Source organism: Dunckerocampus dactyliophorus, chromosome 19, assembly GCF_027744805.1.
Source record: "Dunckerocampus dactyliophorus isolate RoL2022-P2 chromosome 19, RoL_Ddac_1.1, whole genome shotgun sequence".
In the NCBI taxonomy this organism is placed as follows: Eukaryota; Metazoa; Chordata; class Actinopteri; order Syngnathiformes; family Syngnathidae; genus Dunckerocampus; species Dunckerocampus dactyliophorus.
The window spans coordinates 16,390,268-16,414,284 of record NC_072837.1 but is presented as its reverse complement, the minus strand read 5'-3'; the positions used below and the strand labels follow the sequence as shown (position 1 = coordinate 16,414,284).

At 42.5% G+C, this 24,017-nt stretch overlaps 2 protein-coding genes across 4 annotated transcripts in view; one reads left to right on the top strand and one right to left on the bottom strand.

Annotated features, from left to right (window-relative positions):
• Nucleotides 1-24,017, bottom strand: part of ccnk (cyclin K) — a 61,720-nt gene that overhangs the window by 8,802 nt on the left and 28,901 nt on the right. For all 3 annotated transcript variants that reach the window (XM_054761429.1, XM_054761430.1, XM_054761431.1), the window contains 2 exons: nucleotides 23,910-23,999; nucleotides 9,969-10,038 (listed from right to left, as the gene is read on the bottom strand). The gene's annotated coding sequence lies outside the window, so the exon portion shown is untranslated. The remainder of the gene's footprint in view (nucleotides 1-9,968; nucleotides 10,039-23,909; nucleotides 24,000-24,017) is intronic.
• Nucleotides 1,164-24,017, top strand: part of bcl11bb (BCL11 transcription factor B b) — a 45,432-nt gene continuing 22,578 nt past the window's right edge. The window contains exons 1-2 of the mRNA XM_054761426.1: nucleotides 1,164-1,802; nucleotides 10,747-11,130. Coding sequence (XP_054617401.1) covers nucleotides 1,739-1,802; nucleotides 10,747-11,130 — 448 coding nt within the window. The 5' untranslated portion in view covers nucleotides 1,164-1,738. The remainder of the gene's footprint in view (nucleotides 1,803-10,746; nucleotides 11,131-24,017) is intronic.

Genomic DNA, 24,017 nt, shown 5'->3' with positions numbered 1-24,017 from the left:
TTGAACTGATTCTGAGAAACGCAAAAAATATATAATCCTGTGAGTCGGCAGCAGCTACTTGTACTTTGACGGTTTCCACTTCACTTTTGTTCAATTAGTAATTCATTCAACAAATTGTTCATTATGAAATCATTTTTAATTGGCTACACGGCGCCACCTCTTGAGGAATATCTGTCTGCAAGTGCGTTTTTATGCGGACTCTAATTTATTATGACTGATATATCGTATTATGCCTTTTCCGGAAAAGACTTTCTTCAGACTTCTGATTGGCTTACATGTCTTAAATTAAAATAAAAACATAAAAAAAGTATAATAAAAATCTTAACATTACATTGAAATGACACATTTTCCAGAAATGACTTTCTTCAAGTTTCCTGCTAAAATGAGTTTTCAAACACTATATCACTGATATAATCCTTTTGAGGTATTTTCTTCAGACTTCAATGTTTTTTTTATTAAAAAGGGGGGGGGGGGACAAGTGGAATGGAAAATAAATGAATGCATGAATTAATTAAAAACACATTTTAGTAAATTAAACTAAATGATTTATTTATAAATATATTTTACTAATATTGTATTTGACTGATTTATTGCATTACACCTTTTCTGGAAATGGCTTTCTTCAAGCTTCTGATTGGCTAAAACGTCTAACTTTTACAAATTAAAACCAAAACATTTGAAAACTTGAATATTTTAGTGAATTAAATGAATTTATTTAAAAACATATTTTCTTAACGTTGTATTGAAATGATATATTGCAAGCCGCCTTTTCCAGAAATGACTTTCTTCACGCTTTCTGCTAAAATGAGATTTCAAACATGATATACAGTACACGGGACAAGTGGCGTAGAAAATGAATTCATTCATTAATTTAAAAAAATAGTAAATTAAATAAAATTACTAAAAAAATATATTTTTCTAACATTGTATTTGACTGATATATTGCATTATGCCTTTTCCGGAAATGGCTTTCTTCAAGCATCCGATTGGCTAAAACGGCACAGTGGAAGTGGTGTATACGGCGCCACCTGCTGCACGTTTGAGGAATACCTGTCTGTAAATGTGTTTTTGTGTGGACTCTTTTGGAGGAATTTGCGTTGCTGGAGGAAAAGCCCCACACGGAGGATGGTGGGGTGCTGCACACAACAAGAGGCGGCAGGGACGACAGGAAACATTTGGACTGTGCTGTTGGACAAGGAGGAAGAGGAGGAGGAGGAGGAGGAGGAGGCGTCTTCTCTCTCTCTCTCAATCAGCGAGTCTCCTCCACCGCAGCCAAGAGTTGCCGTTTGGAGCTCGGATGCCAAAACGCACAAGAGGATCGGTGCCAAAGGGTCATTCGGTTTTTAGCGCGCACGAGAAGAGGAAGGTGCTCGCAGGGATCCTAAAATTAACATTTCATTGACGTCAATTAGGAAAAAACAGCCACAACGAGACATCCCCACGGAAGACACGTCGCGGGATTTTGCAGTTTATTTTGCTTTTTGCATGGTGGCTTCCTCCACCGTCCAGGTGTTGCCCCCCATCCCCGAAGAAGGACAGCATCCTCATCGTGTGCACCTTTGCAAACTTGTGCAGCAGCGAGGAAGACTGCACCGAAGCACACTGTCAAAATAGCACTTTTTTTTAAAGGGAAGGAGTAAAAGGAAGGTCCACTTGAGACCGAGAGCGGACCGACACCACGGTCCAAGCCGACTCCAAGTGCCGTTCACCGGGCGATGCCAGAGTAAATGCCGGGGCGATGTCCCGCCGCAAGCAGGTGAACCCGCAGCACTTGACGTTGAGCCACAGGGAGACGGCACCAGGTGAGCTAGAACCTCCTTCTCTTTGCCGAACACATCACAGCATTCCCTCTTTGGGGGGTGCGTTAAAAGCGACCGCTTGTTGGGGTTTAATTCCACGTAGCACGCATGCAAATGTAAAAGCTCTCCTTTGTCGAGTCCAATTCGGCACGTCAAGCTTAACAACAAAAAAAACAAAAAATATTTGACGCTTAAAATCCAACGAAAAATTCGATGAAATTAACGGTACATTTTCTGCACACTTTTATGTAATTTATAATATCATTTGGAGACAACACAAAGAAGCTGTTTTTTTAATTGCCAACGACAATCTCGTGACGAGTATCGTTTTTATGTGTACGTGTCTGTTGTAAGGCGTTTCTCAACAATTATCATTAGTATTATTACATCTTTCAACATGTTTTACACGTTTGCACACGATTCCCCCCCCCCCCCCGCGTCTTTTTGCTCACACACACACACACACACACACCTTAAGTGTGCACCAAAGTTTAGCACTTATTAAAACAGATGAAACAATTCATGCATCATAAGATACCTTATCGCAAGCTTTCTGATGACATGTCAGGATTGTAGTGTTTTTTGAAGGGGGTGGTGGTGGTGATGGTGTAAAAGATGAAGTGTCTTTATCTAATTCCAAATCAATGATATGAAACACAAGCTTCATCTGTCAGTGCTGCTGCTTTAGCCGAAATCCAATGGAATAATCGCCGCTAATTCATTGCACAAGTTCTTGATATCATCTGTGGCCAGTGTGTTGCAAATTATTGATCCTCATCACTTTGTGTGTGTGTGTGTGTGTGTGTGTGTGTGTGTCACAGTGACACAAGTAAAGTAATTGAAGTTGTTTAATGGTGTGAATGTCATTTTTTTCACCATTATTAACACAAATACACATTGTTTTTTAAGTGCATGCCTACTGTCAGTTGACTGATGAGGAGACAATTAATTTTAGACTGTGGAGGGATAAGAAAAAAATCCCCAGTACAGTTTCACCTCAGGGTGTGTGTGTCCGCGTGTGTGTATGTGTGTGTGTGTGACATTTACCTGCATGCATTATTCCAAAGAGTTTGCATATTTTCATGTGTCTTCAGGGCACTTGGGGGAACAAATTTGGTGTAACAGTTAAATATTTCCCTCCCCCGCTCGCAGCCATGGGTCACTTTGTTTGACGTCTTCTGTGGCTTTGCATACACGAAACATATTTTATCCCCCCCCCGCCACCACCACCACTTCCACGCACCTGCTGTGAGTCGGCTCGATTGTTGAACCTGAACCTCACGTCACGTCGATTTCTTAGAACCGGACTGTGGAGAACATCAAGTTTTTGTAGTCATCCTGGCTCGGAGAGGCGAGCGAGGGCAGGATGCTGGGCGAGCAAAGGGCCTCAATCTGGTCCTACCAGTTCTTAGATGCCACACACACACACACACACACACACACACACACACACACACACGCACACACTGAGTGGCTGCTGCTCGATGAACCTGAGCCGTGACAATGACCTGACAAAGACAAGTTGAGCCTGCAGCACGGAGCAGCTTTCACCTACGATAGTTGTTGTTGATGACAGCCTAAGCTTAAAAGATGAGTCAAATCTTTAATCACACGTGTGTGTGTGTGTGTGTGTGTGTGTGTGTGTGTGTGTGTGTGGCAGCTAGCTACAAAGGCACATTTCCATCATAAATACACATCGCTTGCATATCTCCCTAATTTTGACATCAATATTCAAGCATTACTCAGTAGGAAATACAATTACATAAAAAAAAGCCTAATTGAGTTCAATCGCAAAAAGGCTCCTCCTTCAACCAAAAAGTCGTTTTTATGTTATCATTCCTGCATCCACACATTTATCCAGATCTGCACCAAATTCTATGAGGGCTGGTCCTCAGCCCATGCATGCTCCGCCCCCTTTTGAATAGCAGCATATTTGAAAGACACATATACAACAAGAAAACAGTGCAGGTGAAGCGCTAACAGTGGAGGTTTTGTGGAAATTGTGTTGCCCTACAAGCGGGGGAAAAAAGTGATTCCATTTGTCCAGATCTGCATCAAACTTCAAAAGCGGATGTTCCCTGGCCCCACCCCTTTTACACAGTTTGATGTCAACCTGTTACGTCGTTTTTGAGTCATGCTGCTCATTAACTATCAAACGCGACAAAAACATGTCAACTAAAAAGGAGAAAAAAAACCACCCCTGCATCCGGATACGCCCCAAATTGCAAATGGGCTGCTCCGTGTATCAGGCCCCACCCCCTTGACAAACGTTTTGTGTAAATTGGTTGGGTAGTTTTTGCGCAATGCTGCTAACCAACAAACAAAAAACCCCAAGAAAACGGGGAAAAGAACTACTGGATCTGCACCTTTATCCTGACTTGCAACGAAGTGCACAGTAAAGGAGCTTGAGTGATTTATGTAAAGTTTTGTGGCTGATGAAGAAAACGTGTTCAAAGCATAAAAAGTAAAAAATGGATCGTCACTCAAATTCCATCTTAGTGGAATGCGTCCCGTTTGAAGACATGTTCTTTTGTTGTTCGGGTGGTTTGATGTGTCTGCTTCATAAAGTGTCCTGTGCTGCTGTCATTTGGACGTCGTCGTTTGTTGCTGAAATTGCTGAAAGGGCGGAATTCCCCCCCTCTTGGGGCGGCAGTGGCTCAGGAGGTAGAGCAGGTCGTTCGGAAGGTTGGCGGTTCTATCCTCGCTCCCTCCACCCAGTCACCAAGACACTTCAGCCAAAAGACTCTCGGTGGTGGTCGGAGAGGCCATAGGTGCAAATTGGCAGCCACGTTTCCGTCACATTACCTTACAGATGTAGCTCACCCCCACCAGTGTGCGACTGAGGATGAATGAATAATGAATGGGCTCACTTCATTGTGAAACACTTTTGGTGCCTTGAAAAGCGCTACATAAAATCTATAATTATTATTCTTATTCTTGAGCGACGGTTGATTGACTGACGGCGCTTTTGTTGAACTTGAATTTGGGATGGAAAGACAAGCTCCCCTCAGGCGCTGAGAATGGAGAGTGAGAAGGCGTGTTTGTGTTTGGACTGGGTCAACACACACACACACACACACAACGGATGAAAAAAAAACGTCAAAGTGCTTCACTTTGGACTTGAGCTTGTCACTGTGGGCTGTTTCCTTAAGGAGGAAGCTTCCGGACCTGATCACACCTCAGGCTGGAGGATCACCTCGGGTGGGGAGGGGAGTCGAGACACGATTAGATTAAGTCAACACATCAGCAGCAGTCCCAGCCTGGTGGATGTGTTACATACTGTAGTGTCATTTCTAGCAATAACGAGGCAGTTTAAAAGGCGCTTGCGAGTCAAGTCTCAGCTCTCGGCAGGTGTCTGCTTACACGTCAGCTCGGCGCAGGTGGCCACTATGGATCACGCCATTGTCGGCAGCACCCGTGCGCCCTGCGGCCTTCGCAGGGCACTCTTCGGTGCACAGAACCAGAATGGCGGCATATTTCTGGACAGACGCACAAAGGTCTGGAAAGTGTTTCCTCGCTGGGTCGGGAGACACGACGAATACGGAAATGTCAACAAATATCACTAAACAATGTGCAGCAAACTCAACACCACCGAATGGATGAAGGGTGTGCAATCATTAGTATGAGTAAATAATAATACATGAGTACACAATCATAAAATATTACTTTCTTCTTATAAATCATCCATACGTTACTGCCAAATGTTGATGTTTGTGGGTCACATAGCACTCCAAATCAATTCTTGTATTATTTAAGGGGCAATACTTCATGGCTCCTGGAGGTGGCGCTCCTCAAGTGTCTGAACTGTTGTTGTCCAATGAAAAGCACAAAAAAAACTAACATTGTGTCCTTTTTTTTTGGTCATGTTTGAGATAAAAAGAAACTTAGAGATAAACGTTTAAATGTTTTTCATTGGACTGGGACAATTTATAAACCCCATCCCCCCGAAACATTTTAGTCATGAAAAGCAAGTATCCCAACATTTTTTTTTTGTTTTATCCAAGTGTTTTTATATTAAATGAAACAGAAACAACATAATGTAACGTGGCGTGACATGCTGTTCATTGCACAGCGACTATTTGGTTGTTTTCTATAAGTTCATGAAATGAAAGAGCAAGTATCTCCAAATTTTGTGTTTTTTTTATTTTATGTTTTTATCCAAGTCACAACAAAACATACTTAATTTTTAAATAGATACAACATGACGTACCATAACGTGGAGTTACACGCTTTTCATTGCACAGCAACTATTTGGTTGTTTTCTACGAAGTATCTCCAAATTTTGTGTTTTTTAAATTTTGTATTTTTTTTTATCCAAAACAAGACAAAACATGTTTTTATTTATTTAATTTTTAAATAGATACAACATAACGTAACATAACGTGGAGTTACACGCTTTTCATTGCACAGCAACTATTTGGTTGTTTTCTACGAGTTTATGAAATGAAAACGCACGTACCTCCAAATTTTGTGTTTTTTTTTTTTGTTGTTGTTTTATCCAAGACACAAAAACAGTTTTTATCAATTTAGTTTTTAGATAAAAACAACATAATGTAACATGTGGCGTTACATGCTTTTCATTGGACAGCAACTATTTTGTTGTTTTCTACGCGTTCATGAATGCATCACGTTGAGCTGCCTGTTTTGTTTCAATCTTGTTACATTTAAGTTATATTAAAAATATATATTTGCTTAATTTTATGATAAAGATGATGTGAGTTTTTTCTGTCCTGGGTGACGTTGATATTGACATGTATAGTGTTGTACTTGGCATGTATCGGGTACGGCACGATGGTGATAGCAGTGATATCATGTTGCAAATGAATATCAAGGTGTTTTTGGATGTCAGCTGCTCGGCACGTAGCGTCGAGTCACACTCGCTGCCCTTCGGCTTGAGCGGCGCCGAGCATCAGTGTGCACTGTGCAGCTTCCTGGATGCGCCTTTCCCGGGATGTGCACGGCGCTTTTTGTCACAGTGTTGTTTTTTCTTCTTTTTTATTTGCACCATATGGCTGTCGAGCGCGCACACACACACACACACACACACACACACACACACACACACAGTAAGCAGACAACGGCGACGAGCTGGCAGGCGTTGATTGGCGAGCTTCTCCTGATTGGCTGTGAGGCATTTCACTTTGTTCCCTGGTTTTTACTTGGATATTTCACTATCATCAGCCGAGCGCGTCTGATGAATTTGACGCGCCTTTAAAAAGCTCGCCCTCGCTATCTTATCACAGAAGTAAAAGTTTGTCAAATGACGATGCTTATCTTTAAACGTCGCGCCTCGTGGCTTACAAGTCAGTCGTACAGCCGCCGAGTCCACGGGCCCGTATTCTGACGATCTAAGATTTATGAGGAGTTCGCCGCCGATTAAATACGCTAACGAGACGCCTGCTTACTCGGCCGCCTCTGCTGGGCCGAGTAAGTGAGGCCGCTTGTAGTTTGAATTTTTGATTGCAGCCGTGTGCAACGTCGCTGCTGTTGTTTACTCCCGACAACGACAATCACCCCCCCCCTCCCTCCTCACACACACACACCCTTGGGGGCGTACATGTATGAGTGGGTTTTTGTTTCTTTTAGCTCGACCAAACGCAGGAAGCCAAACAAAGTGATGAGGCTTTCAACACATTTGAAGAGGGAAGATTAATGCTAATTCTTTTTTCAAAATAAACCTTTCAACACACTCAAAGGGATGGGGAATAATAATCATTTAGTCGATAAACTTATGGATTGTTCAGTCGTTTCATCTCGAAGTAATGGAGGCAAGATGGAGTGCAGTACTTTGCTGCAACCAGCAGAGGCGATACGAACGTTACATTCATGTTACATAGTATAAAAAAAAGATTACTGAAATAATGTTGAAATGGTGGCATTTTTGCACCAAAATGCACCATGGTTTTTGTTTTCTGTCATCAAAAATGATTATTTTTTATAATTTTACATAATTAAAAAAATAATATCATTCATAATAATTAACATAGAAATACAATTAATTGAGTTCATTTTGCACATAGTTTTTCAACACTTTCATGTCACACCCTGCTAGGAATTTGCCTTTCCCGCCCGTGAGGCAGCATTTACGAGCGCGTATCAGCACGGATGCAATCATTAGGGATTTAAGGAATTTAAAGACGCTATTAAAGTGCACGTATATACCCCCCCCCCTTTCCATCTCGTCCCAAAAAAAGCCCCCCCCACCCTCCCACCCCAGAGCTTATTGTGCTAATGTGTGCAGCACAAGCAGAACCTTGAGTGTAACGACTACAAAAGGTACACAAAGTCAAATGATTACTAGAAAAAAGCTTGTCAGTAAACACTCTTTGATGCATGAATGGAAATATTGGTGCACAAGCTTTACTTTGCTCTACACATTGGCTGCTGCTGGTGGTGGCAGATAGGGGGCGCTCTAAGGCAGCCTGAGTCCCTCTCACACTCCTCCTGCTCTTCTGTGTCTGTGTGTGAGCGTGCGTGTGTGTGTGTGTGTGTGTGTGTGAGAGGGCCGAGCAGCTTGAGTTTCACGGCCGAGTGTGTGTTTGACGGGCTCTCACGCTGCCGCTTCTACAGACGTTTCCATTTTTACACTTTAGGGTGTCCACACACACTCAGACACACACATTCACACACATTTACACAATCCCCCCCCCGCCAACATTCCATGCTTGGTTGCTTCTTGCACGCGTGCTTTCTCACACAGGTGAGAGGGGTGCGGCCCGCCAGAAATGTCCAACTGATATTGCGGCGGCGTAGCGGTGGTGCCGACGCCTGCTAATTTACTGCCTTGTGTCCCCGGGCTGTGTGCGTGTGTGTGTGTGTATTTGTCTTCAGCGGCACAAAGGCCAACAAGTCAAGTTGGAGGGCGAAGGTGAATGAATGGCTGGCTTCCGAGCAGGCCGCGTTGTGAGCAGAGAGATTCCTTGCTGCTAATGCGCGTCAAATGTATGCAACATGGCCGCCGCAGCAAATGTGTACATGTGAAGGCTTGCGGAACGGCGCCTGATGAATTATGGCCACAAGCTGTGATCTGCAGGTAAATATGTGTTTGTGTTCCTTCTCTCCGCCGCTGAAGATGATGAGATGGAAATGATCTTGGCGCGCGGCCAGCCAGCCAGCCAGCCAGCCTTCGCCGCTTACAGCACAGAGCGCATCGTCGCTCCCGGGGAGAAAAGCGAGTGGACTGGAACACGCACGTAGGCCGATGCGTGGGTGGAGGTGGGAGGGGCTCCGGGGGGGAGGGTGTTTTTTTTTCAGGGGGAGTAAATTGTTAGGGTGTAACGATTCTATTGGATTTCTCTTAGTTCTGATTTGATGATTATTTGACCTTGTTTGGCTCATTTAGAACGATACCATTCAAGAACTACAAATTGATACAAAAGTAAACCCGGACAGCACGAGTAAGATTCCTCGAGTTTTGTCAGGTTAAACTCATGATGATTTATGGCACATACAACATTTCTTCAGGTCAAATGAACAGATTGACATCATAGTTTAATTTTAATTAGCAATAATAATAATGATAAAAATAATAATAATCAACACATTCTATTTAAGGTAAACGAGTACTAGTTGAACTTGCTACTCTGACGGCAAAAAAAAAATGGCATGCACTCATATTTAAATATAATTAACCTATTTTTATTTTCGAAATATCAACATGGTTAGACTGGAAAACACTTTCACAACTCATCATGTGATGTCTTTTCACAGGAAGTGAATGCATATGAACAACATGGATTATTTACATTATAAAGGGATTTGATATCATCCCCAGTCGTTGTGCGGATGCTGTGGGATGGTAAGGATGTAAAGCCATACGTTTATTAACCTTTACAGCCCGACACAGGAGCAAAAATATGCATTTGGAAGCTTTAAATTGGGGATGGGGAGAGGAAGCCTGCGACAGGAAGTTTAGAGGCCTAGACGAGCGATAAGGGAGTTTAGGATCTCTGTGCTGATAACACACACACACACACACACACACACACACACACACACACACACACACCGTCGTTATCTAGCCTTAGCAATTATTAGGGGTGTCATGTTTGGAGAGGGGTGGGGTGGGGGGGGCGTCCCTCTCTCTCCCAGCCATCAGCTCCTCTCCCTGGGCATACACCCACCCCTAGACACCCACCCCTCCCCCACCACCCTTCCCATCCAACCCACCTGGAGTCTCTGGAGCTTCCGGCTTGCTTGCAGCCTTTTCGGAAGAGGACACTCTTTCACCCGGGTGGCGCTGGAAAAGAGGAGGAAAAAAAATAGATGTTGTCTGTGAGGGATTTGTGTTAAGCTGAGGGACTAAGTCGACACCATAGGGGAGGTGTGTGTGTGTGTGTGTGTGTGTGTGTGTAATGGTTATTAATGACCATGTCAGATGTGTGAAGAATGAGATTTACTCTCTTAACAGGACCCCAGGTTTTACCTCTATAGATTTTATGTCAGCCGAGAATACACTCTTTAAAACTCACCTGTATGCACACACACACGCACGCACGCAACACGCACACTCAGGAGGGATGCGGCCTCGGTTAGGCGCAAAGCGAAGGCCGCTACCGGAAACCCAGCATGCACTGAGAAATGAATAGCTTCCTGGCCACACGCGTGCACACACACACACACACACACACACACACACACACACACACACACACCAACAGTCTTTTGGAGTCCCACCCACGCTGATCTGTGTCGGATAAGCCAAGCAGGTGTTTGTGTTGGCGCCGTAGCCGCTCAGCTTGGTTGTTTTATTCCATGAAATTGACACACTTGTGAGGGGGCTGCTCATGTCGTGTGGTGGGGAGAGGTTCCTCTTATCAGGTAATCTCATCACCACAATAACCCCCCATCCCCACCCACCAAACGCCCGCCCGCTTCACGTCGCCGTCTCCTCCAAACTGTGCCATCTTTAAAAATAACCACCGCCTCCTGTCTCCTTCTCCCGCAGCCGAGGCAAATGATTCGGGGACGAGATCTCCGTCTCCCGCGCCCGCCGCCCTCAGCCCCAGGAGGGCGGGGCCCGAGGAGCACGACCTGCTGACATGCGGCCAGTGCCAAACCAACTTCCCGCTGGGAGACATCCTGGTCTTCATCGAGCACAAGCGGCGGCTGTGCCGGGGACCTGCCCAGGGGGTGCCGGGCGCCTTCTCCAAGCCCGGGGAGGCCGGGGGAGCCGCCAGCATCCCCATCTCCCCCAGGGTACGCTCCTTGGAGATGGGGAGAGGGCCTCTCCCCGTGGAGGTGGGCATCCAGGTGACCCCCGGGAGAGACGATGACCCCGAGAGGAGGATGACTCCGGCCAAGGGGATTTGCCCCAAACAGGAGAAAGGAGGTATGGGGACACTTTCAATCCCATTGCAACACACACACACACACACACACACACACACACACACACACACACACACACACACACGCTGAGTTTAAAGTGAAAGTAGCTTATCCTGGCACTTTTCTTGAGGGGACCAGACTAAATGAAACACACACACATGCACACACGCGCGCACACACACAGACACACGCGCGCACCCGTCTCACCTGTCAAAGACAGATACGCTCCCTTTCAAAAGATCCTTCTTATTCTGACTGTGGCCTTCAGGAGGGATTAATGCAACCACACATCATTTCATTAGCCAGACCAGTGTGTGTATGTGTGTGCACAGGTGTGTGTGCATGTGTGTGTATTGTGTCAGACACCTCCCACTTGAATGGGGCTAAAGTAGCTCATCCTAGCATTTTTCTTGAAAAAAGAAAACATGTCTCGACAAAGGTGAGATGTCAAGAGGCCTACAGGATTGAAAAGTGCGAGGTTCAGAAGGTGACAGAGGAAGACGACCCACCCCCAGCCCCCCAGGCCCCTCCCCAGTATCCGAATTTGTGCAGTGTATTAGAATTCCGCAGCACGCCCCGGTTTAAAATCAAATTAAAAATTAAAAATAAAATGTGTGAGGAAGATGATTAACATTTTGTGCGCGGTGAGGAGAAAGGGATTAATAATCCGGGGGGCGGGGGGTGGCGAGGTGAGGGGGGTGTTTGCATAGCTGAGAAGTTCTGGATCACAACAATAAAATAATATGATAATTCATCAATAAATTACTTATACAAAATACTATATTATATATATATATATATATATTTATATATATATATATATATATCAATCAATCAATAACAAGAAAATGATATATAATTAATAATAAACAAATCATTTCTAGGAAAAATGCCATTTTGAGCGTTTAGGACACATATTGACAGACGAGTTTAGTGACGTCATTATCTTCATAGGCGAGATCAGGATCACAACAACAAAATCCTACAATAGTAATTTCTAAATAAATTATTTGAAAAAGTTTGATAAAATAATACAAATATATATAAATAATCTGATATTAATTGTGGACTCATATATAACAGTAGCAAATGAATCATTAAAAATATAACTAGAATGTGCATCTTTTTCAAAGACGCCATTTTGAGTGTTTCACACACATACTGACAGACGATGCTTCATAATTCATGAAAAGGGCCATGGGAGATATTTTTGTTATCTCGGATTATTTTGGGGCAGAAATATTACTTTTGATTTTTTTCCTCAAGCTTTCTGGACACCGCATCCTTGCATGAAAAATTAGTTTCAGTCAGAATGTTCTTTCATGATAAAACATTTTGAATGAGTTAATTACATGATGCCTGCCATGTCGTGTAAAGCACATATCAGGTTCAGCTAAAGCCAAACGTGAAGAAGAAATGAAAAATGCACGTCAAACGACGTACAGGAAGAAAAAAGTACAAGCATCCGCCATCTTCACAATGTTTTTTTTCTGCAATTATATTCCACATATATATTTGTCAAGCAGGCATTCACCTGGCTATAAATAAACGCGGCTATGTGAAATGTATGATTCAAAGCTGCCACTTTGCATTCACACGTCAGCTTCCTTCCAGACACAGCGAGCACATTTTTCGATGTCGTCGGCGCATATGTGCACCATTTGTGTGCGTGACCGGCGCCTGCCACAACAAAACTCTCGTCTTTTCTTTTCTTTTCATTTGTCCCCCCCCCCCACCCCACCAGGAATATAAAAAAAGGAGCCCATAAACATCGTGTGACAGCTCCATGTTGGACGTCACTTCCAATGTGGCAAAATTCACTCCAGCGCTTCTTCAAATCTTCTCGGCGACTTGTTAAGCGTTGACGACGTCACGCTACGTGCTGGTGTTATTTTTGGAATCTATTGAATTTATTCAGCAGGAATGAGCGTAAAAAAACTCCCAGCTTGATTTAGCTGGGAATACTAAAAACAGCAAAATGCAGTAACTATAATAATAATAATAATAATAAAACATTTTGTTAAATGATATTTGAGTAATTCATACATACATATATAGTATATTATGACATATCTGACATATTCCACACGCCACTCTCACTCAGAGCAGTTTTAGGTTTGAAATGACGCCTAATTTTACCAGCAGTAAGGAGGCTATGCTATGATTACACACAAACTCCTGAGAATCTTCCAAGAAATTTAATGAGGAATTATTTTTGATGCAGCTTTCTTTTAATATACCTTCATTTCTTAGTGAAGAAATGATGTTTTCCTTAAGGCTTTGGAAGGCGTGGGTGTAAACCAAAGGAAAAGTACACTTTCGTGTGGCTCTGGATGAAGGTGCAGATTTCGGATTTGTTCACCCATTGGGAGTTTAGTGGCATTTTCTTTCATTTTTCTGTCTCAAATCTGTCTCAACTGCGACAACGCTCAAACTACATTAATGTCAAGACAGGGAGCAATCATCGGAGACAGTATGATAATGTTCATACAATAAAATAATGACATTGTGAATCAAAGCGTCAAGACATTTTGAACATTCTAGAACTATGGAGATATACAGTACATGTTTTTACATTGTTTCATTGTTGAAAGGAAAAGGTGGATTGTGTTACACTATGCAAGGAAATAACGTGTAATCTTAATTTAAAATATAGAAATACATGACAGTGCAATTACAATAGTTTGGGCCTTGGCGGAGGTCTGGCATCCTCTTGAAGCGGCAGCGCCACATGCTGCAAAAGTGAAAAATGTGCAGCACAGCTGAGCGTCCGTGCACAGCTGCTATCTTGCACGTCCAACATGTGCTAACCCTTCACCCTCTTCTCTTTTTTCTTCACCTGCTTTTACAACATCCTGTCTGGCCTCTTTGTCTGCAAACACAAGATGAATGCAAGGCTTGCACACGCTCGACTCTCGCGCGGGCCTGCTGGTGCACGCTAGCGATGCTATGCTATGCTATGCTAATGTGTGTGTGAAGAATGACGCGTGTCATGGGGCGAACAAGAAGATGTCACCAGAGGAGCGTTAGCGAGCTAAGACGACCCTGGCCCAGCTTTGAACCCTTCCCAGGACAGCCGCCGGGGCCCCCCTCGGAGCACTTTTAGGCGTGTACATACGGGCGCCATCACATCATGACAACCTCACACACGCACACGCACACACATAGAAACACACTGTGTAAAGAGATCAGGTGGTAAATATTTCATAAGACGACGCAGTGACAGCGACGTCTACAAACATCTCTTTTCCCGCCTTTTCGTCCACTTCTCGTCTCCGTGCTGTCACGTTTTTGGAGGGGTGGGGAACGGGTGGAGGTTGGGGGGGCGGGGGCACCCACTTGCATCATAGGCGCCATAGGGTCCGCTCAAGTGTTGTGCTGAAGTGTTGTTGTAGCGCTGGGAACAAAGTATCAAAAAGTATCTGTTGATATTGTGATATTTTGCCAGTAATACACAGTGGAACCTCGGTTTTCATCATTCATCCATTCCAAAAGGTCAGTACAAAAATGGAGGTAATTTTTCCCATAGGAAATCATGTAAATCCAATTAATAATAATAAATAATAATCGTGGATTCACAATGAAGTGAACCCATTATTCATTCACTCCACAGTCACACTGGTGGTGGTAATCTACATCTGTAGCCTCTGCTGCCCTGGGGTAGTCTGACGGAAACGTGGCTGTCAATTCATCGCTACGGCCTCTCCGACCACCACCAAACCATTTATTCGCATTCATACACCAGTGTGGGCATCACTGGAGGCACGGTGGCTGAAGTGGAGGGAGCAAGGACCAAATCACCAACCTTCCGATATTTGGACAACCTGCTCTACCTCCTGGCCACTGCCGCCTAATCTGTTTTAGATTTCCAAAAATAACAAAAAATACATTAACAGAGAGTAAATATAGTTTTACATCCAGAAAACAATGCAAACTACAACTTATTGTAGATGCGGCCTTCCCATACACCCTGGCGAGATGAAATTCAATCGTGTTTCTCTCCTTCTGTATCAAATTGCTGAACCTTGCAACTTTCTTTGGCCCCATGGCGGGCTCTTTTGCAGCCGTACTCAATAAAAAAATGCACAGACAGTGAGTCAGCAACTTTGTTTGGGTGCTAGATTCCGTGGAACGATATCTTACAGGGCTAGTTTGTTACGTGCAATATTGCAATATACTGTAACAACTCAGACTAATTTTATTGTTTTTTTTTCTAATTTTAAATAAACATACACTTGGAAGAGAAGTGGCGAGGCGCCATTCTCCACCCAATGTTTTCTTCAGCTCAGGTAACGTAAGACATCACCGATGTCGAAGCTCACGCCATCAAAGCATTGCGTTGCTATTTTTCACTGTTACGTTCAGCGTAACGCCACATTTTTTTGGAAATCCCCCCTCAAAAAGACTTTTCATTGTTTTTCAGACAAAAAAACCCCAGCAAAGTTAGGAGATACGATAACACCGGACGCTTCGTAAAAACACAAAAATTAAGTCAATAATTCAAAGTTGCCAGTTCATAACCACAATAGACTTTGTTCTTTGTTATGCGTATCAAAAACTAAATGAATGAGTAACCAAGCAGGCAAATGTTGAAAATAGGACCTTTATATTTATTCAGCTATGCAGTGTTGACAGTCCAAAGATAAAACACATGCACACTGCATTAAAAAGCCTAACTCATCATTATAAGTGCACAACTTGGAAATGATATATTACAGTAAATAATCGCGGTTAATTGGTTCCAGGCCCGATCGTGATAAGTGAACTTTCACAAAGTAGGATTCGTTATTTCTAAATAGAATATTTTTGTAGTTAAGAGCATAGATTTTTTTTTTTTACAACCTACTAATACGCTTTATAACATCATTAGAGTTCTCCAGACATGAAATAACACCCCTATAGTCAACTTTACACTCCCGCTACACAATGTAGTAGACATAATAACAGAAAATAAGCCATTTCAGACATAAACTATAAATGTGTTCTCTCGGGGACCTGAAAGAGAGATGGGCAGGAAGTGACGTCAGGCGTTCAGAGTTGAGTTTCAGCTTTGCGTAGGTAACGGTTATTATTGTGCCTGTTGGGAGATCAAAGCCGCAATAAAAGCCTGTTGTTCTGGCAATCAAGTCTGATCCTTGTGTGTCTCACCCAACATGACAGTAACATTACTTACGCCTAGGGAGCATTGTAGAATACTACATTCCATCAACGTCTTTGAATGAGTCTTTTGAATGCTTTGTCTTTGTATTTAGTTCATTTAGCCATTTTTATGCTTGAAAATGCTTCATTTAGGCAAAAAAAACATAACATTTGATTAAATATGCATATTTTTTAGGCCATATTCAACCACAAAACAGTCAGATTTATTAATTAATATATGTTTGAAGCCGTGAAATTTTAACCACAATGTGGTGAGGGATGACTGTAATAATAAACAAATAAAAATAATACAATATAAATGTGTTGATACGGTACCATGATGTGATATCACGACACAATGGAACATCGTTTTTTGTGTGATTCAGTTTTGGTTAGTGTGACTTGGTTTTCATACGATATTGTAAGTAACAAACCAGTCCTGTACGGTTTTGTTCGGAACAATCTAACGGCCAAACAAAGCTGCTGACTCACTGTCCGTGCATTTTTTAAAAAATTGAGTACAGCTGCTAAATAACCCTCCACGGGGCCAAAGAAAGCTGCGAATGGCGGCAATTTGATACAGACGGTGAGAAACACGATTTAATTCCATCTCGCCAGGTCGTACGGGAAGCATGCATCAACAATAAGTTCCATCCATTCCTCATTTGGAATTATTTCACATTTTCTGTGTGCAAAACTAGAATTACTCTCTATAAAATGCATATTTTGTTGATATTTGTGTGTGTCTGGAAAGGATTAAATGGACTTACATTATTTCCTATGGGAAACAATGACCGGAAAACAAAAAGGTTCCTCCTTTAAAGAGTCGCTTGAAAGCCAAAAGTAGCAATGACCTTTAATGTCCAAAGAGGTCAAACGTGGACCGTTGGAACATTTTGGATGTGAAGGTGCCCCCTTCTCCTCTCTATCCCCCACGTCCTCCCGCCCACCTTTTTTTTGCCCCACCACCCAATGCTCCTTTAATCACCTGGCTTGCTCTCATTTGCATATTAAATAGGCTTTAATCATGAAAAGCAATCAGGCTTTTGCATATTCATACCTTCCCCTGTGCGCCCGCTTCCTTGTCTCGCTCCAGTGCCAAGCAGCCCGCAATCAGTAGGCAGGCGGCATAGTGGTGGTGCCATCCGTACACGCACACGACACACACACACACACTACACACACTGTGCCACTTCCAAATAACTTCACATGCTACTTACGTATTATCTCTATGAGAGGGAGGGGGGGGGGTGTGTTAAAGAAAAAAAAGAAAGATGGCGAGACTGATCCCTGATTTGAGCGGCGAATATTTGTACAGAGGCTCAAGGAAAAGTCTATTTGCATAATGACTTTGTAGTTTTGCATTAATCACATTTGCATATGAAAATGCGTTAATTACTCTTGATTTTTTTTTTCCACACACACACACACACACACACACGCATACCCCCTCCCTAAAACTTGCTTCATTTTGATGTCCAAGCTCCGGGGTTGTGATTAGGAGCTAACATGGTGCCACTAGTGTGTGCATGTGTGTGTGTGTGTGTGTCTTTGCGTGTTGGCGCTTGAGTGTTTTGAACGCGTGCCAGCGCATCCATCTTATGTCTGCTGTGAGGCATGTGTGTCTATTTTCATTTGCTGTGTGTGTGTGTGCGTGTGTGTGTGTGTGTGTGTGTGTCAGTGGGGAATGCAGACTACGCTCCTTCCATTTTAAACACTTTTTTTCCCTAAGTAACATGAACTTGTTTATGATTCCAACCTCCTTCTAATGCCTTTTTTTGTAGCTACAAATATGGAGAAGTGTGTGTGTGTGTGTGTGTGTGTGTGTGTGTGTGTGTGTGTCCCATGCTGTCAAGTAGCAGATTAAATAGAAAAACATGTTCAATCGGAATGCATGCATTACATATTGGTGCGCGCATGTTTTGGATGTTTTGACCTCCTTGAGGACATCACACGTGCACGCCTGCTGGAGACGTAAACACAAATAAGACAGCAACACTTTGGACCACCGCATGTAAACATGGAAACCTCGGCCATCGTGTGATTTTTTTATTTTTTTTTTAATTCAGCAAGACCTGAACATCTTTGCGAGGAGTATTCGGAATATTAGAGACACGAGGAATATTAATGAACGCCGTTAATGCTACAATAACAAATTGTAACATTTTTTTTTCAAACTTTGAGAAAACATTTCTAATTTTGCAAAAAAATGTAATGTTAAAAATATATATTTTTAACATTACAGGGAAAAAAGTAACTTTTCTAGAATTATGTTTAATTAAATAGTGAATTTATATAATAGCTTAATAAAATAATAATTATATATTTCTGATATTTAATAGTAAATTGTAACATTCAGTGAAAACACTTTTTTGTAAACTTTGAGAAAACATTTCTGATTTTACAAAAAATATATATTTTTAACATTACAAGGAACAAAGTATTTTTTCTAAAATTAAGGTTAAATTAATAAAATAATTAATATCATTATAATTATAAATAATGAATATATTACTGGTGTAATATTAATGTAATAAGCATATATAATTATATATTACTTAGGTATATATAATAATAAATATTAATAGAATTAATAACTTAATGAAATAAATTAAATTGAATAAAAGTTTATTTTACCAAGTTGGAAAAAAGCAGTGATATTTTGACAATGGCGTCCTAATTTTAGAAAAATTAAACAAAAAAAATATCAACTTGTAATTTTACAAAAGTAAAGTTGCAATTTTATGAGAAAAATAAAGAGAATAAAGTCAGACTTTTTGGAGAATTTGGAGAAACTAAAGTTGGATTTTTAACAGAATAAAAGTCCTAAGTACAAGAGGGGAAAAAAAGCCATCATTTTTGATGAATAAACTTGCAATTTTACAATTGCCTGTCTCATAACATGTTATTGTCATGAATTCATTTTCAAAACACACAAACTCTAATCTGATTTTGACGTTTTTAGTCAGCAAATTAGAAAAACAAAGACCTGGAAATTTCAAAATAAAAGCATGCAGGTTACAAAATAGACTGGCTACGTTAGTGTGCTAAATTATTGACGTAGTAATGATATCAAGTGAAAATGCCACGCTGACAAATAGTTTAGATAAGCACCTAAAAAGCAGGCTGGGATGCAAAAGGAAGAGGAGAAAATGTGACAGGTGATGCAAAGTTGGCGGTCGTCATCGCATCACCGTCGTGAGCAACGGTGCCGCCTGTGTATGGGCCCATCGTGTGCTGAGCCCATAACGCATTGCCTCAGACGGGACCACCCTGAGGGAACGTCTAGTTTTTCTGTGTTTGTGTGTGTGTGTGTGTGCGTGTAGGTGTGTGTGTGTGTGTGTGTGTGTGTGTGTGTTGCATCCAGCGGGGGTCATCTAGGTCTATGAGGCCTGCTGCACGTGTACACCTGACAGACACGTTCATAGCGCTGGGTAGAAATGTACACGCATGCAGAGTGGAAACATGCACGCTGAAAATCATCGACAAGAGCAATGTGCATTGAGCGCGCACACACACGCACACACACAGATCCTAAAGAGTCCCACATGAAGGCATCAAACGCTCCAAAGGCAGCTTTATGGCACTCATATGGCAGCACATTTGATATTTTCCTACCACAGCGGGGGAATAAAACTCGCCACTAATTTGGAGTGCGAGCGCCACCGCTAACTTGCAGCATGTGCCGCCGCTCCGCGTCCTCCAGATGTGTGCACTCTTTGCTCTTAAACGCGGCTTTAAGGGCCATTAGAGAAGATCGCGCTCCTCATTCCGTCCCCGTCCAGGAACCCCCCCCCACGCTATGCTGCGTTCAACACAAACATGGCGTCGCCGCAGCTGGGCCTGAAGCTTCCTGGTGTTGGTCAGTGGCGTGAACGTGTTTATGCCGCATACATAAATACAGTGGAAGGTTGCACAATGTGGGATTATGTTGCGGAATATTAAATAAGTGCACTTAGTGAGGGTGAGGGGGCCCTCTTGTTTATTGACTATTCATTTATATGAGGTTCTGAAGAGATATTAGCAGATATCTCCCTGTGTGTGTGTTTAGTGCCTTTCCGTGAAGTTTTGTGACTTAGTTTAAGCCCCACTAACATTCAATAGTGGGGTCATTCAACCAGTCACTACTAGGGGTGTCACCAGATCACACAAGATTAAAACGTGACAGGATTTCTTGTTCGTGGGCACTACGTCTGGGACAATAATAAATAAATTAATTAATCACACAATAAATGAAAATGAACTCCATTTTGTCAGCCTCAATATATTGCCTTGTGCATGCCCGTCTGTTGTCCTCGTCTCCCGCCTCCAAACAGGCAGGAAGAGAGTTCACTCTGTGCATTGGTTTGTTCCATAGAACAACAGCATGAACGGAGTGAGCCCTTTTGTCAGTCATACAGTCTCTTCGTCTCGGTGGGTGGAGGCGGGGCTGTGAGCATACACACAGAGTGCGGAAATGTGTAAGTTAGTAGAAATTCAATTAGCAGAGTGCAATATATTGTCATATTTTTAGGGCTGTCAAAAATGAAAATTTTAAGCATAATTAACGCATGCGCACCATGTCAAGCCACCCCTCTCTGTTATGACGGCAGCGTCCCTCCAGTCTGACACTTTCTTAATAACCTGAACACATCAACAGCAGCGTATATGTATCTCAAACGCACAAACACCTCTCTAATCCTCCTCGGAATGACACTTCCTCATTGTCACTAGACCACAGCGAGGTGCATTCAGGGGCGCTCCAAACACTACAACATCTTCATTATGTGCGTATGTGTGGTCTGAATAAACAGAAAGACAAAGAAAAACAGTAAGTGGATGTTCTTATCACTCACTAACGTAACGCTTACTGTGGAAGTACAATTTGCTCATCTCATCTCGTGAACCGAGCGTCTCTTGACAACCCTATTCCATTTGCATGCTCAGAAAAAGTTTAAGCAATGCAAAGTTGTACAAAACATTCAAGGGACGGCAGCTTAGCTCACAAGATGTACAGCAAGCGTCTAAGAATAACTTTTGCTTAATCCCATTTTTCCACTTGTACAACATAAAAAAATTGCCCGCACTGGTAAAAAGTGTTATGATGGCCACGGTTTGACCCTGGAACAGATTATTTGGAATATTTACAGACAAACAACCAGCATTCCAGAACAGGGTGGCCATGTTTTTTGAGCATTAAAAGGCAGTATATGAATGATGAAGGCCAAAGGTATTATTAGGTATCACATTGACAAAGTATTAAATGTTGCCGTGATTCAGGATGTTTTTTTTTTATTGTCATGTTCAGTGGTGCTTCCTGTTTAGATGTGCTAGTATTGGTGAGACGTGTGTGTGAGTGTGTGTGTGTGTAGGTTGCTTTTCAAATCCACTGAGAGTTTATTGAATATCACTGAACAGTCAAGCCTCCGTTTTCCTCCACTTTTCCTACCGTTTGGTTTTCCATGGAATTCCCTCCGTTTTCGAACGATCAAACACTGCGTGTAACAAACTACTTCGGTTGCCTGAACAAAACACCCCGCGCGTTGATGACGCACTTCATTATGTCTGGCGACCACCATGACGGAGAAACATGATTGAATGCCAATGAATGCTGGAGGGGTCATGGATTCGATGCGCTGTTACAAGGAGATCTGGGAGAAGAGTAGGTTATCCTTCTTAGACTAGTTTGGACAATATTTTAAGAAAGTAGCAAGGCTTGCAAGACAACCACAGAAATAAAACTAAGGCATTTTTATGACTCATTTCATTCTTGTATTTCGTCTCTCTATTTTAAATGGATTTAGGTATCATTTACCTTATTTAAAGCTAACTTGTATCACAGTCGCAAAATGGAACCCAAGGACCACCTGTATTTTTATTTCTCCTTCTGGATGTAAAACTACCATCATTCTCCATAAAATGTATTTTTGTTAATATTTGTGGGTGTCTGCATTGGATGAATTGGATTTACAGTAATCCCTCGTTTATGGTGGTTAATTAGTTCCAGACCTGCCCTGCGATTGGCTGGCAACCAGTCCACGGTGCACCCAGCCTCTTGCCTGAAGTCAGCTGGGATAGGCTCCAGCATACCCCCGCGACTCTAGTGACAATAAGAGGCATAGAAAATGGATGGATGGCTAGTTCCGGACCTGATCGTGATATGTGAATTTCCGTGAAGTAGGATTCAATATTAATAAATGGAATATTGTCATAGTTATGGCGTAGAAAACCCTTTTACGACCTTCTAAATATGGTTTTTAACATTATTACAGCCCTCAAGTCATGAAGTAACGCCCCTATAGTCACCTTTACATTTGTATTACCCAAAATAGTAGATATAACCAGAGAAAATAAGACAAATATTATTAACACATTAAAAAGATAACAGACTCACACGTTAGCAGCTCCTTGTTGTTTTTTTCTGGATAGCGTACTTCCGCTATTACTTATGTCAGCTTAAAATGGCTTTGTATTACCCAATACAGTACAGAATAAGAGTAAATAAGCCATGTAAGACGTAAATAAATCTCCTGCTTCAGCAGCGTCACAGTAAATGTGTTCCCCAGGGAACCTGCGTCACAAGTCTAGTGCCTGTCTCATGGAACACCGGCACCTAGAGGCCATTGTAGAACCCCACATTCACAATTAGAACGCTTCTTCTGCCTTGTGTTTGTATTTTAGTTCATTTAGTTAGATCATTTAGCCATTTTTTACGCTTGAAAATGCTTCATTCAGTCCAAGAATAAGGATAATTTCCTTTTTACTAATATTAGGCTGTATTCTACCACAAAACAGTGGTCATTTATTCATTTTTGAAAACAAGGGCCGACTGCACATGATTTCTACTGGGAAAAATTGTTTTGCTTTTCGTACATTTTGGTTTTCGTTGGGACTTTTTTTGGAAGGGGCGACTAACGAAAAGCGAGGTTTGGCTGCTGCAGAATGAATCGTTGTTCCGCCGTATGCGTCTTATTTGAGCTCTGTGATTACATTACCGTCAGGGCCGAGAGACTTCTGCACAAGCCCGAATCGGTCGTGCGGCTATTGTGCGGCGTAATGGGCCACCTCGCCAGCGCGATTAGCGTTTTGTGAAAAAAGCGAGCAGAGACGTCTCTTGTTAGCCCATCGGCGCGGGCGTCATCCACCTCACACCGCCCTCGTCCTCTTATCTCATTAGCGTCCCGCTCTGTGAGGAGAAACGGCGTTTACGGCCCTATTTGGCTTTTTAGTGGCTGCCTCAGCAGCAGCGGCGGCGGCAGAAATGCTGAGAGCTTTCCATGCTACACTTACCCCCCAAACCCCCACCCCCTGCATCCACTTACTTGTCTTGTCCAATTACTGTGATGCAAACAAAACAAAGATGGCTGAAAAGGAAAGCCGTGGTTTAGATTGGTTGGTGGCAGCGTGTAAACATTCACATTCACAAGTTTTCCATGCAGATCAATAACCTGCCACTTTATTAGGCAATAGGAGAGCGCAGGCTAGACATAGACACCCGCCTCCTACATATGTCTGACATTAAGATCCATGAGAAAATCAAATAAAATATTGACAATTCTGAAACTGCACCTTTATCCAGATCTGCACCACAATTGATGAAGTCGTTTTTGTGTACATCTGCGACGATACAACATACAAACCAAATGTGAGAACACAACTTACTTTGTGTTGTGGCTTCGTTGCCGTGGTGACTAATGTGCCTCGGAAGGCGGCCTCCTCTGCGAAAGCAGCTCACTGACGGCGTCTTTTATTCTGAAAAACAAAGAAAAA